Genomic DNA, 15,536 nt, shown 5'->3' with positions numbered 1-15,536 from the left:
TCCTCTGCTATAGCTAGCTGCCTGAGTGGCCACAGGGAAACGGGTGTGCGTGTGATGCCTAAGTATAATTTAACTAAACCACTTCTAAGACTTACACCGTATTTATGGGGGTTTTCACGAGGTCAGGATGAGAAGAGAGGACAGTGTACTTGGAATAAAGATATTTTTCCAGGGACTTCCCCGGCTGCCCATGGCTAAGACTCTATGCTTCCACTGCAGGGGTGTGGGGTGGATCCTTGGTCAGGGAACTAAGATCTCACATGTTTCAGGGTGCAGTCAAAAAAAAAAAGATATTTTTCTAAATAAGGTCCAAAAGGAACAGTAGAACTGTTTCCTCTCCCTGGCTTCTCACTCCTGCTAGTCACGAAGCTTGCCCCATGAACCCGCTCTAACCCCGCGGTCTTCCCTCCCCAGGCCCCTTCCCATGGACTTCATCAGTCCACATCTGTGTCCCTGCAGCCTCCTCTGGGCTGTCTTCACATTTGTAAGCAAAATCTCTCCTCTGTTCTCTTAGGTCTCTGGCTAAGCGTAAGGATTAGACATAAGACAGATGAACAGGAGAAAAGCATACAGATCTTATTTAGTAATTTTGTATGTACATAGGAGCCTTCATGAAAATAACAGAAACCCAAAGAAGCAGTGAAGGGCCACGCTCACACACTAGGTTGGACAAAGAGCAGTGAATTTCAAACAGGTGACAAAACATAGGGTCTGAACTAGGGCAGGTAATCCCGGAGAAGTGGCCGGGAAGATAGGGGTTGTTTTGACAAGGTTTGTTTGCATAGATTTCTCGTGCCTGTCACTCCCTATCTCTGGTGATAAGATGGCTTTTTCCCCCCTCCTGGTTCAGGGAGGGCACCTATCACGTGAGAATTTTATCTCCTGCTTTCAGGAAGAAAAAGGAAGGTCAGAGTGACCTTTTTACATATGCTGGTTCTCTAGGTACTGTAACTCAAATTATCAATATGCCCAAGTGGCATCCTTTAGGGTGACGTGCTCAGAACCCCCTATAAGACCTAAGGTCTTTCCAACATACCTTCCATGCCACTGCTAGGCCTGATCTTTTCTCTTTTTTTCAAGTTTCTTCTTTTTTTTAAGCCCAGTTTTTTTTTTCCCCTTCATTAATTTATGCATTTGGAAGCCATTACTGAGAGACTAACACGCAGGGAACACAAATGTCAAAACCTTTGCTTTGAAAAAAGACAATTTAGTGGGAGAAACAGAAAAAAATTGCAAGAGTACTGCATCATGCGTAGATAATCAATGTGAATACATGATCGAGGCAGAGCACAAGAGAGGTTGATAAATCACCCCTGGGCAATCCAAGCTTTCACGGAAGCAATACAGTCAAGGAGCTTTAAAGAATGAGTTTGTCAGGAAGGCAATTCCTCAGTAAATATGTATCACACTCAAAATGGGGGAATAAGTAATAAAGAACTTCCCTGGTGGTCCAGGGGCTAAGACTCCATGCTCCTAATACTGGGGATCTGGGTTCCATCCCTGGGCAGGGAACTAGATCCCACATGCCATAGCTAAGACCTGGCATAGCCAAATAAGTAAATCTTTTTTTTTTTTTAATGATGAAGAGGCATTATTTCAAGATCAAGCCCAATCTTTTAAAAATATTTCTCTGAACTCTTCATCCTCTCTTCTTAAACGTTCATCACTCCTTCAGCTTCCACTTTGTAGACGGCTGCTTGAGTCCTGACTGGTCTCTTGAACAACCTCCGGACACCCTCCGGCATCTTCCCGCTAAACATCTTTATCCACATGACCAAGCAGACCCCGCCCCATTCTCCACGTCAGCGATATCCATGCAGGGCCCTGACTGCTGCTCAGTCACTCGGGCTAACGATTCAGGAGTTATTGGTTCCTTCCAGGTTCTCAGCAGGACAGAGAACTCATGGGCCTCTGTCCATCGCCTTCTCCCTTCTCCCCTTCCTCTTTTTTTTTTTTTTTTTTGCTCCATCCCCCCCACCAATTAGTGTTCAAGAATAAGTAACAGGGGCTTCCCTGGTGGTCCAGTGGTTAAGACTCCCAGCTTCCACTGCAAGGGATGCAGATTCCATCCTTGCTCAGGGAACTGAGATCCCATAAGCCCTGTGTTGTGCAGCCAGAAGAATAGATTAATAAAGGTGTGTGCTCAATAACATTCTTTTTTAAAACTAAGAATGGCAAGCAACTAAAACAAACATTTGAGAATGTGCTGGATATTGTGTTTGAAAAGTTAATTGTAGAAATGATGTGAGGACTTGGATGTTGAGCCTCTTAATTTGTTTCTGCCAGGCCTTGGGATTGTAGTAATCCAGGATTCCTTTAATCCAATTTCAGGATCTGAGCTTTTCTGGGTCAGCCAGATCAGACAGAGCTGACCCAGCCTGCAGGTTTATTTCTGGTTCTCACTCACTCTTGTGATGCGGCCTTTTGGTGGCTCAGCCCCATGTGGCCAGCCTCCCAGAGCCCCCAGAGCTCGCGAGGCACATCTCAGCATCCTCTTTAAGACCCTCCAACCTCTTTAGGGTAAAAGGGCCCTAAATGCCTGGCTTTCTGGATTTCCATTTCCATCTGCTCCCCTATCTTGGAGTGATTATTCCTCATCATCATCTTAGTTTTTGTGAGACTTAGACTTGTACTTTTTATTCAGATTTTTCAGTTGTCTTCAGGCAGAGGGTCAGCACTAGTCTATCATTACCAAAAGCACAAAGGAACTTTAGGAACCACCACCCTAGAGGTTCAGCCACTAAAGAATCCGCCAGCAATGCAGGAGACACGGGTTTGATGCCTGGGTCGAGAGTATCCCCTGGAGGAAGAAATGGCCACCCACTCCAGTAATCTTGCCTGGAAAATCCTGTGGACAGAGGAGCCTGGTGAGCTATAGCCCATGGGGTGGCAAGAGTGAGGCGCAACTTAGCGGCTAAACCACTACTCCCACCATCCTAGACTGCGCCCATGATCTCTTAATATCTCTGATCTTTCTTCCTCCCACTTTCCTCTCTGCTGCCAAATCAACATTTTTTAAAACAATATTTCCATCAAGTCATTTCCCTGCTCAAAAAACAAAACAAAATGAAACACTTCAATGATGCTGTATGTGGTAGCTCTGTACTATATCAACTTAGCAAGGCTGGAATTTCCCAGAATTTCCTTTCCCGAATGGTGCTGGATCAGCGTCAGCCAATAGAGACACTGTGAATCATATTTGCAAGGAAGAAATAAAGCAGCTGCCAACTTTATGTTTTAACGTTTTCATGGCTGGTGGAAGGTGCCAGGTACATTGCCTTGATTGGCAGGTAGATCACACCATGTGGGGGGTTGTCCTTCCCTTCTCCCCCAGTTCACACGCACCTAGAATCTCAGAAGGAAACTTTATGTGGAAATAGGGCCTTTGCAAATATAATTAGCTACATTAAGATGAGGTCTTACTAGGTCAGGGCAGGTCCTGGATCCAGAGACTGATGTCCTTATAAGAAGGCCACGGGGAGACACAGAAATGCAGACGCATAGAGGACAGCCCTGTGAAAACGGAGGCAGAGAGCAGAGGTATGTGGCTGTAAGGACTGCCAGCCACCAGAAGTCAGGATTCGCTGCCAGATCCTCCCGGGAGGGGGCGTGTGGCCCTACCAGCACCTTGATTTTTGCCTCCACAACTGGAAGCGAATACATGTCTGTTGTTTCGAGCCACTCGATTTGTAACGCTGTGTCAGGGCCGCCCTAGCAAATGAATTCACCCCTCCTGCTGGCAGGTGTCCGCGATTTCCTCCAACTCCCGGACTGAGCGCGTGTGTGGCTCCCTCTTGAAGGGTTCCAGCTTCTCCTCCACAGCCAACACTGCAGCCCACGGCAAATATGACCTTAGATTCCTGACCAGGGATTGAACCCGAGTCCCGTGCAGAAGGCAGAGTCTTAACCACTGGACCACCAGGGAAGTCCCAGGAATTATGTCTTTTCCATGCACTCTTAAGGACCCTAACCCTCCCCCAACCCCAAAATGCATTTTCATGACTTCAGCACTTTGCTTATGCCTTTTCCTTTAATTGTCCCCTTTCCCCAAGAACTTTCCCAATGTCACCCTCAGCCTTGTGGTACAAAGGAAACACCTTTTCCTCTTAAGTCAGACTGACCTGTGTTTGAAGGTCAGCTCTATCTATAACCTGATACTAATTCCTTACATTCTCTAAGCCTCAGTATCATATCATAAAACTCCTATGTTACACATGTAAAATAATATTTAATAAAGTCACATACAGGTCTCTGGTTCCCCTGTTAGACTACAGATCTTCAACTTTTAAAAACTATAACCGGGGGCCGGCCCCGGGGCCTCCATGATGGAGGAGCGAGCGGCCGCCGCCGTCGCCGCCCGCCGCCTCCTCCTGCCGCCCGCTGGGCTCCGGCGCGGGCCCCGGCCCGAAGGGGGCGGCCCTGGTCTCCGCCCCCGCCCCCGGGCCCGGCCCGGCTGCCAAGGGAGGCGGCGGCGGCGGAGGCAGCTCCGGTCCCGCGGCGGGACCGGAGCCCCTGAGCTTGCCCGGGATCCTACACTTTATCCAGCACGAGTGGGCGCGCTTCGAAGCGGGGGAGGCCCGCTGGGAGGCCGAGCGCGCCGAGCTGCAGGCTCAGGTAGCCTTCCTCCAGGGAGAGAGGAAGGGGCAGGAGAATCTCAAGACGGACCTGGTGCGGCGGATCAAGATGCTGGAATACGCACTGAAGCAGGAGAGGGCCAAATACCATAAACTGAAATTCGGGACAGACCTGAACCAGGGGGAGAAGAAGCCAGAGCTGTCGGAACCAGTCTCCAATGGCCCCGTGGAGTCGGTCACCCTGGAGAACAGCCCGTTGGTATGGAAGGAGGGGCGGCAGCTTCTCCGACAGTACCTGGAAGAGGTCGGCTACACCGACACCATCCTGGACATGCGGTCCAAGCGTGTGCGCTCCCTGCTGGGCCGCTCGTTAGAGCTCAACCGGGCCGCCGAGCCCAGCGAAGGGGGCCCCAGGGCCCCGCCGGCCCCCGGGGGGCTCAGCGGTGGGGAGTCGCTGCTGGTGAAACAGATCGAGGAGCAGATCAAGAGGAATGCGGCCGGCAAGGACGGCAAAGAACGCTTAGGCGGCTCGGTGCTGGAGCAGATCCCCTTCCTGCAGAACTGCGAGGACGAGGACAGTGACGAGGACGATGAGCTGGACAGCATGCTGCACAAGAAGCAGCGCGTGAAGCTGCCATCCAAGGCCCTGGGTCCTGAGATGGAGGACGAAGATGAGGAGGACGACTCAGAGGATGCCATCAACGAGTTTGATTTCCTGGGCTCGGGAGAGGATGGGGAGGGCTCTCCGGACCCGCGGCGATGTGCTGGAGAGGGGACCCACCATGAACTGGAAAGCCGGCGGGTCAAACTCCAGGGGATCTTGGCTGACCTTCGGGATGTGGATGGGCTGCCCCCCAAAGTGACCGGCCCGCCTCCTGACACCCCCCAGCCCCGGCCCCACGAAGGTTCCTTTGGCTTCTCCTCAGACGTTTTCATCATGGACACTATCGGGGGCGGGGAGGTGAGCCTGGGGGACTTGGCAGATCTCACCGTCCCCAACGACAACGACCTCAGCTGTGATCTGTCTGACAGCAAAGATGCCTTCAAGAAGACCTGGAACCCCAAGTTCACTCTCCGCTCCCACTACGACAGCATCCGCTCCCTGGCTTTCCATCACAGCCAGTCGGCTTTGCTCACCGCTTCCGAGGACGGCACGCTGAAGCTCTGGAACCTCCAGAAGACAGTCACGGCCAAGAAGAACGCCGCGCTAGATGTGGAGCCTATCCACGCCTTCCGGGCTCACAGGGGCCCCGTGTTGGCCGTGGCCATGGGCAGCCACAGTGAATACTGTTACAGTGGTGGGGCAGACGCCCGCATCCATAGCTGGAAGATTCCAGACCTCAACATGGACCCCTACGACGGTTACGACCCGAGTGTGTTGAGCCACGTCCTGGAGGGCCACGGGGACGTGGTGTGGGGCCTGGCCTTCAGTCCCGCCTCCCAGCGCCTGGCCTCCTGCTCTGCCGATGGCACCGTCCGCATCTGGGACCCCAGCAGCAGCAGCCCCACCTGCCTCTGCACCTTCTCCACAGCCAGCGATCACGGGACCCCCACCTCAGTGGCCTTCACCAGCACCGAGCCTGCCCACATCGTGACCTCCTTCCGTTCTGGCGACACCGTCCTGTATGACCTGGAGGCTGGCAGTGCCCTCCTCACGCTGGACTCCCGGGGGAACAGCGGCCCAACCCAGATCAACCAGGTGGTGAGTCACCCCAGCCAGCCCCTCACAATCACCGCCCATGACGACAGAGGCATCCGTTTCCTGGACAACCGCACAGGGAAATTGGTGCACTCCATGGTCGCCCACCTGGACGCGGTCACCTGCCTCGCCGTGGACCCCAATGGCGTCTTCCTGATGTCAGGAAGCCATGACTGCTCGCTGCGTCTGTGGAGCCTGGACAACAAGACGTGCGTTCAGGAGATCACGGCCCACCGCAAGAAGCATGAGGAGGCCATCCACGCGGTTGCCTGCCACCCCAGCAAGGCCCTCATCGCCAGCGCGGGCGCCGACGCCCTGGCCAAGGTCTTCGTATGATGCCCACCTGGCCCCCCAGCCCAGGCCACCACGCTGGCTGGGGGGGCGGGGCCGGGCAGTGGCACTGAGGTGACTCCCGGCCTTGTTCTGGAGGCCCCGAGGCCTGGCTGCCTCCTGCCTGCCTTGGGGCCTGGTGGTGCTATTGGCCCTCTCCCCAGGAGGCCCTTCCCACGGCCTCCCGCCGGGCGCGGCCTCCTTCAGGAATCACCCTCCAGCATGGTCTCTGGGAGTTTTCCCTTCACCCTGACACCCACGCCAGGTCTCTGAGCCTCCTTCTCAGGAGCCGCACATCCATGGCTGGGTGTCTGTGGGGCTCAACTTTTCCAAGACACCAGAAGGTGCCGGGTTCTCTTTTGGAACCCCTGACCGCTCCTCTCCACCTCCCTGGCCCCAGGTGGGAGCCGAGCGGGAGGCCCCCCTATGCCCCTGCTCTGGGTCTGCTGGGGCCCTGGAGCCAGCTGCAGGCCGGATCGTCCTCCCTGCGGGGGCCTCTTCCCCCCGCCACCAGCGTGCCCAGTAATCCCCCTCCCCTCCAGTTCCCTCAGCACAGCTTTCCAGACACTACCCAGCGCCGCCAGGGCCAGTAACTGCCTGGGGAGCAGGTGATGCCCTCGGGGGAGCACCCGACCCTACCTCCCCGAACACTCCTCCAAGGGCAGCCCCCCAAATCCCCATGGGGTCACCCATGGGGGGAAAGATAGCCTTCTCTTGCCCATCCGCAGGGCATGGAGGGTGGAGTGGGGTCCCCTGGGCCCCCCGTAACTCCCTGTATATCTGTATAAATAAATGGGATTTTAATGGAAAAAAAAAAAAAAAACTATAACCGACAGTGAGAATATATTTTGTATTGCAACTCAATTCACACATGTACACACAGCCTCCCACCCCCGCCCACATATACATAGAAAACAGAAACAAGTCTCGTGAGTAGTGCGTGCCCTTACCACTTGTAGCACACATTATTCTGTTCCTTCATATAGTGGTCAGGACTCACTAAACGGATCTCATGAAGCACAGAAATTGAAAAATGCTGAGATGGTTTGGGTTCTTTTATGTTAGAGAGCACATCTTATTTATTTTTGTATTGCTCCTGGCCAGCGCAGTGCCTGGCACAAAGCAGGTATCTGACAGACACTTGCCATAGACGTGGGTTTTGCTTGCGGGCAGGAATCTTGTCTTGGTTATCTTGTATCCATCCCACAGCTAGCATAATTCTTCCCACAACCTTTAGAGATCAAATGGCTAAGTCCAGGCCTACTGCCAGGCTTTAGGGATCAAACATTTGTTGTTGTCTTTTTTATATATACTTATTTTTATTTATGTATTTATTTGGCTGCACTGAGTCTTAGTTGTGGCATGCGGGATTTTTTTTTTTTTTGAAGATTTATTTATTTTGGGCTGTGCTGGGTCTTCATTGCTATGCAGGCTTTCTCTAGTTGCAGCAAGCAGGGGCTACTCTTTGTTGCCATACGCGGGCTTCTCATTGCGGCTTCTCTTGTTATGGAGCACAGGCTCCGGTTGCACGGGCTTCAGTAGTTCCAGCACGCGGGCTCAGAAGTTGTGGCCACAGGCTCAGTTGCCCTGAGGCCTGTGGGATTTCCCCGACCAGAGATCAAACCTGTGTCACCTGCATTAGCGGGCGGATTCTTAACCACTGGACCACCAGGGAAGCTGCATGCGGAACCTTTGCATGCATGCAGGATTTTTAGTGGCAGCATTCAAACTCTTCCTTGCAACATGTGGGATCTAGTTCCCCAACCAGGGATGGAACTGGGGCTCCTTGCATTGGGAATATGGAGCCCTAGCCACAGGACCACCAGGGAAGTCTCAGAGATCAAACATTTGGATCAGTCAGGATCTGACAGGCACCTACTATGTGGTGATGCTTCAATGCCAGATTGATGGCTCCTTCCTCTATCTTAAAAGCAGTGTGGGATTGCCGAGAGGGGGATACTGAATAATGCTGCCCACCTGAGAAACTTGAAAAAGAAATAAGACACATGGAAGCCAAAATACCACCTTTATTATTAATAAGGACTAGGTCAGAGAACATATAATAACGTGAGAACCAGTCTGGCCTGTTAATTAAACCTGAAGTGGAGACAATGCTGAACCAGGCCCTCCCTATGCTGAAGGACTACACAGACTGGCAGAAGGCGGCTCAGATCCAAGAGGAAAGTGGGAGGAGCCGAACTCAGCAGAGCCAGCTTGTCTTTCCTAAATGCACCCGTTAGACAAGTTACTCCTCCCCTGACTAGGGAGAGAAGGGATCAAAGGGCGTGGAGAGACCAGACGTAGTACCAACTGAGTACATATATATAGTATGTATTTGCGTGCATGAAATACTAAACAATAAAACAATCCAAAAGTGAATGTGAAAGTCGCTCAGTCGTGTCTGACTCTTTGTGACCCCATGGACTGTAGTCCATGGAATTCTCCAGGCCAGAATACTGGAGTGGGTAGCCTTTCCTTCTCCAGGGGATCTTCCCAACCCAGGGATCCAACCCAGGTCTCCCACACTGCAGGTGGATTCTTTACCAGCTGAGCCACAAGGGAAGCCCAAACAATCCAAGGAATACCACAAAGTGTGGTCGTGGTTTAGTCCCTATGTCATGTCCGATTCTTTGTGACCCCATGGACCGTAGCCCACCTGGCCCATGGAATTTCCCAAGCGAGAACACTGGAGTGGGTTGTCATTTCCTTCTCCAGGGGATCTTCCTGACCCAAGAATCAAACCTGGATCTCCTCAGTGCAGGCAGATTCTTTACCATCTGAGCTATGAGGGAAGCAGATCGCCAAGTAAGGACTTAATTATTTGCTAAATGGAGTTGACACTTGTGTTTCTTAAGTCTGATTGTTCATCAAAACTTCTGGGACATTAAGTAATTAGAGGCCCTCTCTAACCCCCTCCCCAGCTTCCATATACTTTCCATGAAACCCAGGAATCTGATTTGAAAGCTTCCTGGGTAATTTCGGTATGCAGGTGTGGGCTGAGAAGCATTGACTGAGAGGAGGTAGACAAGTGATTTGGACTCAGGAAGGTCTTATTGAGGGGGAAATTGCACCGATATTGCAGGATACGAAGGATTGAGATAGAAAGCAGAGCATCTGTACCGGAAGGAGGACAGTAAGTAGAAGGACTCCAGAAATAACTGTGGCTCAGGGGTAAGCTCGAGACCTTGTTCTTGAAAACGCTTACAAAGTTTATCCCTGGAAAACAATCTATGCTAACAAATGACAAGACATTATTGCAGCATGGCTTGGTGAGAAAGACCGTGAACTGTTGAGTTATGAGATGGTTCCTGGTTGTGTGACTTTGCCTCCATCACAATATCCATCACCTAGATATTGAAGGGTCATTTTTTTTCCAGTAGTCATGTATGGATGTGAGAGTTGGACTATAAAGAAAGCTGAGCACTGAAAAATTGATGCTTTTGAACTGTGGTGTTGGAGAAGACTCTTGAGAGTCCCTTGGACTGCAAGGAGATCCAACCAGTCCATTCTAAAGGAGATCAGTCCTGGGTGTTCATTGGAGGAACTGATGTTGAGGCTGAAACTCCAATACTTTGGCCACCTGATGCAGAGAGCTGACTCATTTGTAAAGACCCTGATGCTGGGAGGGATTGGGGGCAGGAGGAGAAGGGGACGACCAGAGGATGAGATGGTTGGATGGCATCACCAACACAATGGATATGGGTTTGGGTGGACTCCGGGAGTTGGTGATGGACAGGGAGGCCTGGCGTGCTGTGGTTCATGGGGTTGCAAAGAGTTGGACACAACTGAGCGACTGAACTGAACTGTAGGTAGTGCAGGCAGGGGGACCCCTTCCAGGGTCCAAGAGTGGGCTCTTGTATAACACTTGGAAAAGAATTGTCCCAGGAGAAACAGTGAGAAGCAAGAGACTTTATTGGGAAGGGGTACCCGGGAGGAGAGCAGCAGGACCCCAGGTGTGTGGCTCGAAGTCTCGGGTTGTACGGAGATGGGGTTAATTTCCAGGTTGTCTCTGGCCAATCATTTAGACTCAGTGTCCTTCCTTGTGGCACACACATCTCTCAGCCAAGATGGATTCCAGCACAAAGGGTTCTGGGAACTTGGCAGGACATATCATGTCCTCCCTCCTCCTTTCAATCCCTCTCTTATTCTCCTGGTTAGGTTTCTGCTGGCAGCACATCATTCTTTTATCGAGACCTCCTGTAGTGAGACAACTCTGGCAAATTGTAATCACTGTCTGGCCACTGTGGGTGATTTCAGTGAACGGTTCCCTAATATAAAGACTGTGTGAGTGCTCAGTTGTGTCTGAATCTTTGCAATCCCATGGACAGTAACCCGTCAGGCTCCTCTGTCCATGGGATTTCCCAGGCAAGAATACTGGAGTGGGTTGCCATTTTCTCCTCCAGGGGATCTTCCTGATCCAGGGATCGAACTTAAGTCTCCTGTATCTCCTGCAATGGCAGGCAGATTCTTTACCACTGTGCCACTTGGGAAACCCAAACATAAACACTGGAGTTCTTACAGCATTCTGGGGAGGTGGTTACACAGTCTTCCCCATTTCAGGAAACAACACTGCATGTACCTAGAAGCTCAGGTTACAAACCTTGGAGCCATTTTTTTATTTCTTTTCCTTACCTGTCCCCATGTCTAATCCATTAGCTAACCCTGATGATTTTCCTTCCAAACCGTATCCCTAATCTTTCATTTCTCACTGACTCCATTGTTCCCTTAAGATCATTAATTACTGAAACCTATTCAAGAGCAAGCCTTTTCAGTCTCCTCTTTCACCCTCATTAAGAGGCTCTTAGCTGGCTTAAAACGCAACATTCATAAAACTAAGATCATGGCATCTGGTATCATCACTTCATGGCAAATAGAAGGGGAAAAAGTGGAAGCAGTGACAGACTATTTTCTTGGGCTCCAAAATCACTGCAGATGGTGACTGCAGCCATGAAATTAAAAGATGCTTGCTCCTTGGAAGGAAAGCTATGACAAACCTAGGCAGCGTACTAAAAAGCAAAGACATCACTTTGCCAACAAAGGTCCATCTAGTCAAAGCTATGGTTTTCCAGTAGTCATGTACGGATGTGAGAGTTGAACCATGTTGACTAAAAAAGATGTACAACTTGAGAGTTGTGAGTTAAGTTTTATTTGGGGCAAAATGAGGATTGCAGCCTGGGAGGTAGCATCTCAGATAGCTCTGAGAGACTGCTCCAAAGTGGCAGTGGGGGAACGTCAACATAGAAGGTTTTGGTGAAGGGGGAGTTCAATACCATGAAGCACTCGTTTTACAAAAGGATTTTTTTGTTAGTCATGAGGGTCTCATGTCACCATGAAGGGATTTAGTGCTTCTCTAGACATGAGGAGATACAAGGATTGAGATCATAAAATCTGTTCCTAAAAACATCCAACTATCTAAAGACCTGTCCCACCAGATTCCCTGGAGCACAGAGTGCCTCACTCTACCTTGAACTCCCTCAGGCATTGTTGAAGGTCAACAGCTATAGCAGCACAGGAGTTCAATCTCTGGAAGAGGCAGATGGCAAATCCTTTGTTGTTCAGTCGTTGGCAACGCTCTTGGTAAGTGCCAATTTGTAGTTGACAACCATAAAGAAGGCTAAGTGCTGAAGAACTGATGCTTTTGAATTGTGCTGAACAAGACCCTTGAGAGTCCCTTGGACTGCAAGGATATCAAACCAGTCCATCCTAAAGGAAATCTGAATATTCATTGGAAGGACTGACGCTGAAGTGGCTAAATTTGTTTGCCCTTTGTGGCTTTTGTGAGAACAAAAGAATGCAGAAACAAAAGAATGTTATCAAGCAAGAGAAATAACAATAGCAAAGATAATAAATCAGTCCTAAACTCCCAGCTCTGTTAGAAAAGTGGAGATGAGCCTGAAGCACTTTCTTGAGCTCCTTTGCAGAATTTAAACCTGAGGTGCAGTAGCAAAGAATTCGCCTGCCAATGCAGGAGACTCGGGTTCCATCCCTGGGTTGAGAAGATTCCCTAGAGGAGGAAATGGCAACCCACTTCACTACTGTTGCCTGAAGAACTGGATGGACAGCGCTACAGGTCTTGGGGTTGCAGGGAGTTGGATGTGACTGAGCAACTGAGCATGCACCCATGCACAGACGCTCAACCACCAGATCAACTAGAACCTAAGGGAGGAAGATGTTGACTCTTTCTGACCCTCCTGACTTCAGTCAGCTAAAGCTTGCATTCTCTTGACCTTCCAACCCCCTTCATGAATATGCATGTACCCTCAGTTTCAAACTTCCCCAGTTTTGCTGCAGGGGAAAACACTGATTTGGGAATGTTCCCCAGTGTTCTCCTAACTTACTGCAAGTAATGAATCCTTCCTTCTGCCTTTCGGCCCGGTTGTGTCTTTTGGCTTGACACCCTCCAAGAGATGAACCCAGTTTTCGGGTAACAGCTTCTGCACTAGTTGCTCCCATTACCTGGTATACGCTTCCTCTTGATCTTTTCATGGCTGGATCCTTCCTGTCATTATTCAAGTCTCAGACTAAATGTCACTCTCTCAGGTAGGCTTTTCCTGATCCCCCAAACTAAAATAACACCCCATCTTTATCACATTGTCCTGCTTGTTTTCATTATAGGAATCAGCAGTTCCAGAGGTTTCCCTATTTACACTAATTGTATCTTCCAACTGTAACACAGACACCTTGAATGTAAACACCTTTGTCCTATTCACTGCTGTATCCTCAGCACTGAGAACAGTGCCTGGCAGCTATTAAGCTTTCAATATACGTCAATGAAAGAGAAGATACAAAGCTTTAAAATAATTCTTCCAGCTTCATGTTGTTTTCAACCATTCAAATGGATTTTAATAAAATGTGTTTTATTTATGCAATAGAATTGAACCACCTATGGGGAAAAAAATCAATGGATTTTTTGGTAAATATATATATATTAATAATAGCACGAGATCCATTCTCTCTTCATAGAAACCCTGTATTAATTTTTATGCAAAGTCATTTTGGCTTAATGTATTTTGATATGAAGTATTTGCTCATAATACTGCTGCTTAGGAAATTTGTTGTTTAGTCGCTCACTAAGTCGCATATGACTCTTTGTGACCCTATGGACTGTAGCCTGCCAGGCTCCTCTGTCCATGGGATTTCCCAGGCAAGATTATTGGAGTGAATTGCCATTCCCTTCTCCAGGGATCTTCTCGATCCAGGGATCGAACCCACGTCCCCTGCATTGGCAGGCAGGTTTTTTTTTTTTACCACTGAGCCATTTGAAAAGCCACTTAGGGTATACAGCCCACAGAATGGAGCAGCTGGGGATGGCCAGGATCTATTCATCAAGCAATCAAGCAACTGCTGCTCAGATTTTGTTGGCTTGTTTTTGGAGACAGAGTATTACACCAAAACTGATATCAATAAAAAATTAATCAGTTGATCTAAGAAAGAAATGGAAATTTTTATTTTAGCCAAATGTGTGGATTATAATCCACAAAGGACATCTGAGAAAGCTGTAAGAGCTGTTCTACCCATCAAGGCACAAATATGTTTTTTGAGACAGAAGGCTGTACATTAAGTATTGTATGATTGACAGTTTACACAACCCACATCTGAGCAATATCATGGTGGGTCACGTGACCCCTCAGATGATCAAGAAGGAATGTCATCTTTCAAGGAATTGTTTTGAAGTTAGGAGAATGTTGCTCTTTATGGTTGATTTCTGCTGATGCGGAAGGTTTGGCATAATACAAATACACAATGTACAGTAATGGGGAACAACGAGGCCGAAGGCTAGAGAAAACTTGTTGAAATTTTTCCTGTCTTGTCATAAAATACAAATTTTATTTCACACTGGGTTGGCCTCTTGACAGGGGTTGATCCAAAAGACACAACCAAGCCAAAGAATGGAATTAGGAAGCATTTATTATTTGCAGCGAGTAAGGAGACGCTTACTCCTTGGAAGGAAAGTTATGACCAACCTAGATAGCATATTAAAAAGCAGAGACATTACTTTGCCAACAAAGGTCCGTCTGGTCAAGGCTATGGTTTTTCCAGTGGTCGTGTATGGATGTGAGAGTTGGACTGTGAAGAAAGCTGAGCGCTGAAAAATTGATGCTTTTGGACTGTGGTGTTGGAGAAGACTCTTGAGAGTCCCTTGGACTGCAAGGAGATCCAACCAGTTCAACCTAAAGGAGATCAGTCCTGGGTGTTCATTGGAAGGACTGACGCCGAAGCTCAAGCTCCAATACTTTGGCCACCTGATTCAAAGAGTTGACTCACTGGAAAAGACCCTGATGCTGGGAAGGATTGGGGGCAGGAGGAGAAGGGGACGACAGAGGATGAGATGGCTGGATGGCGTCACCGACTCGATAGACATGAGTTTGAGTAAACTCTGGGAATTGGTGATGGACAGGGAGGTCTGGCGTGCTGGGATTCATGGGGTCGCAAAGAGTCAGACATGACAGAGAGACTGAACTGAACTGAACTGACTGAAGGAGAGCACTGAGGATTTTCCCCAAAGCAGTGTCTTCCTGAACAGAACTGGGAAAGTTTTTAAGCTAAGGTTATATGCATATTCGTCAAGGGGCTTGGGAGGTCAACAGAGTCTAGCTTTAGTTGGATTGAAAACCAGAGAGTCAGAAAAGGTCAACATCCTCCCTTAGGGTGCCTCAAGGGGGTTTGAATTTTGCAAAACCCCTCAAGAAAGTGCTTCAGGCTAATGCGAACTATTAAAACAGAACTGGGAATTTACAAATGATTTGTTATCTTTGCTATTGTTACTTCTATTGCCTGATAACAGACTTTTGTTCCTTGCAGTTCTAGGACAAGGGGGCTGGGGGGATGGCCAGGTGAAGATCACAAAAACTTGTTTAGTCGCTCAGTCTGTCCCACTCTACTCTTTAGGACCCCAACAGCCTTCCCTGTCCTTCACCATCCCCCAGAGTTCG

At 49.3% G+C, this 15,536-nt stretch overlaps 1 protein-coding gene across 1 annotated transcript; it reads left to right on the top strand.

Moving 5' to 3' along the window:
• Window positions 1-4,322: 4,322 nt before the first annotated feature.
• Window positions 4,323-6,892, top strand: LOC122697602 (striatin-4-like). The gene is given in 2 exon segments (XM_043908554.1): window positions 4,323-4,358; window positions 4,360-6,892. Coding segments are annotated over 2 exon segments (2,286 nt in total). The 3' UTR covers window positions 6,610-6,892.
• The last annotated feature ends 8,644 nt before the right edge of the window (window positions 6,893-15,536 follow it).

The sequence above is a fragment of the Cervus elaphus genome, chromosome 7 (assembly GCF_910594005.1).
Source record: "Cervus elaphus chromosome 7, mCerEla1.1, whole genome shotgun sequence".
Taxonomy (NCBI): Eukaryota; Metazoa; Chordata; class Mammalia; order Artiodactyla; family Cervidae; genus Cervus; species Cervus elaphus.
The sequence above is the reverse complement of the archived record's forward strand: the minus strand, read 5'-3'. Positions and strand labels throughout refer to the sequence as shown.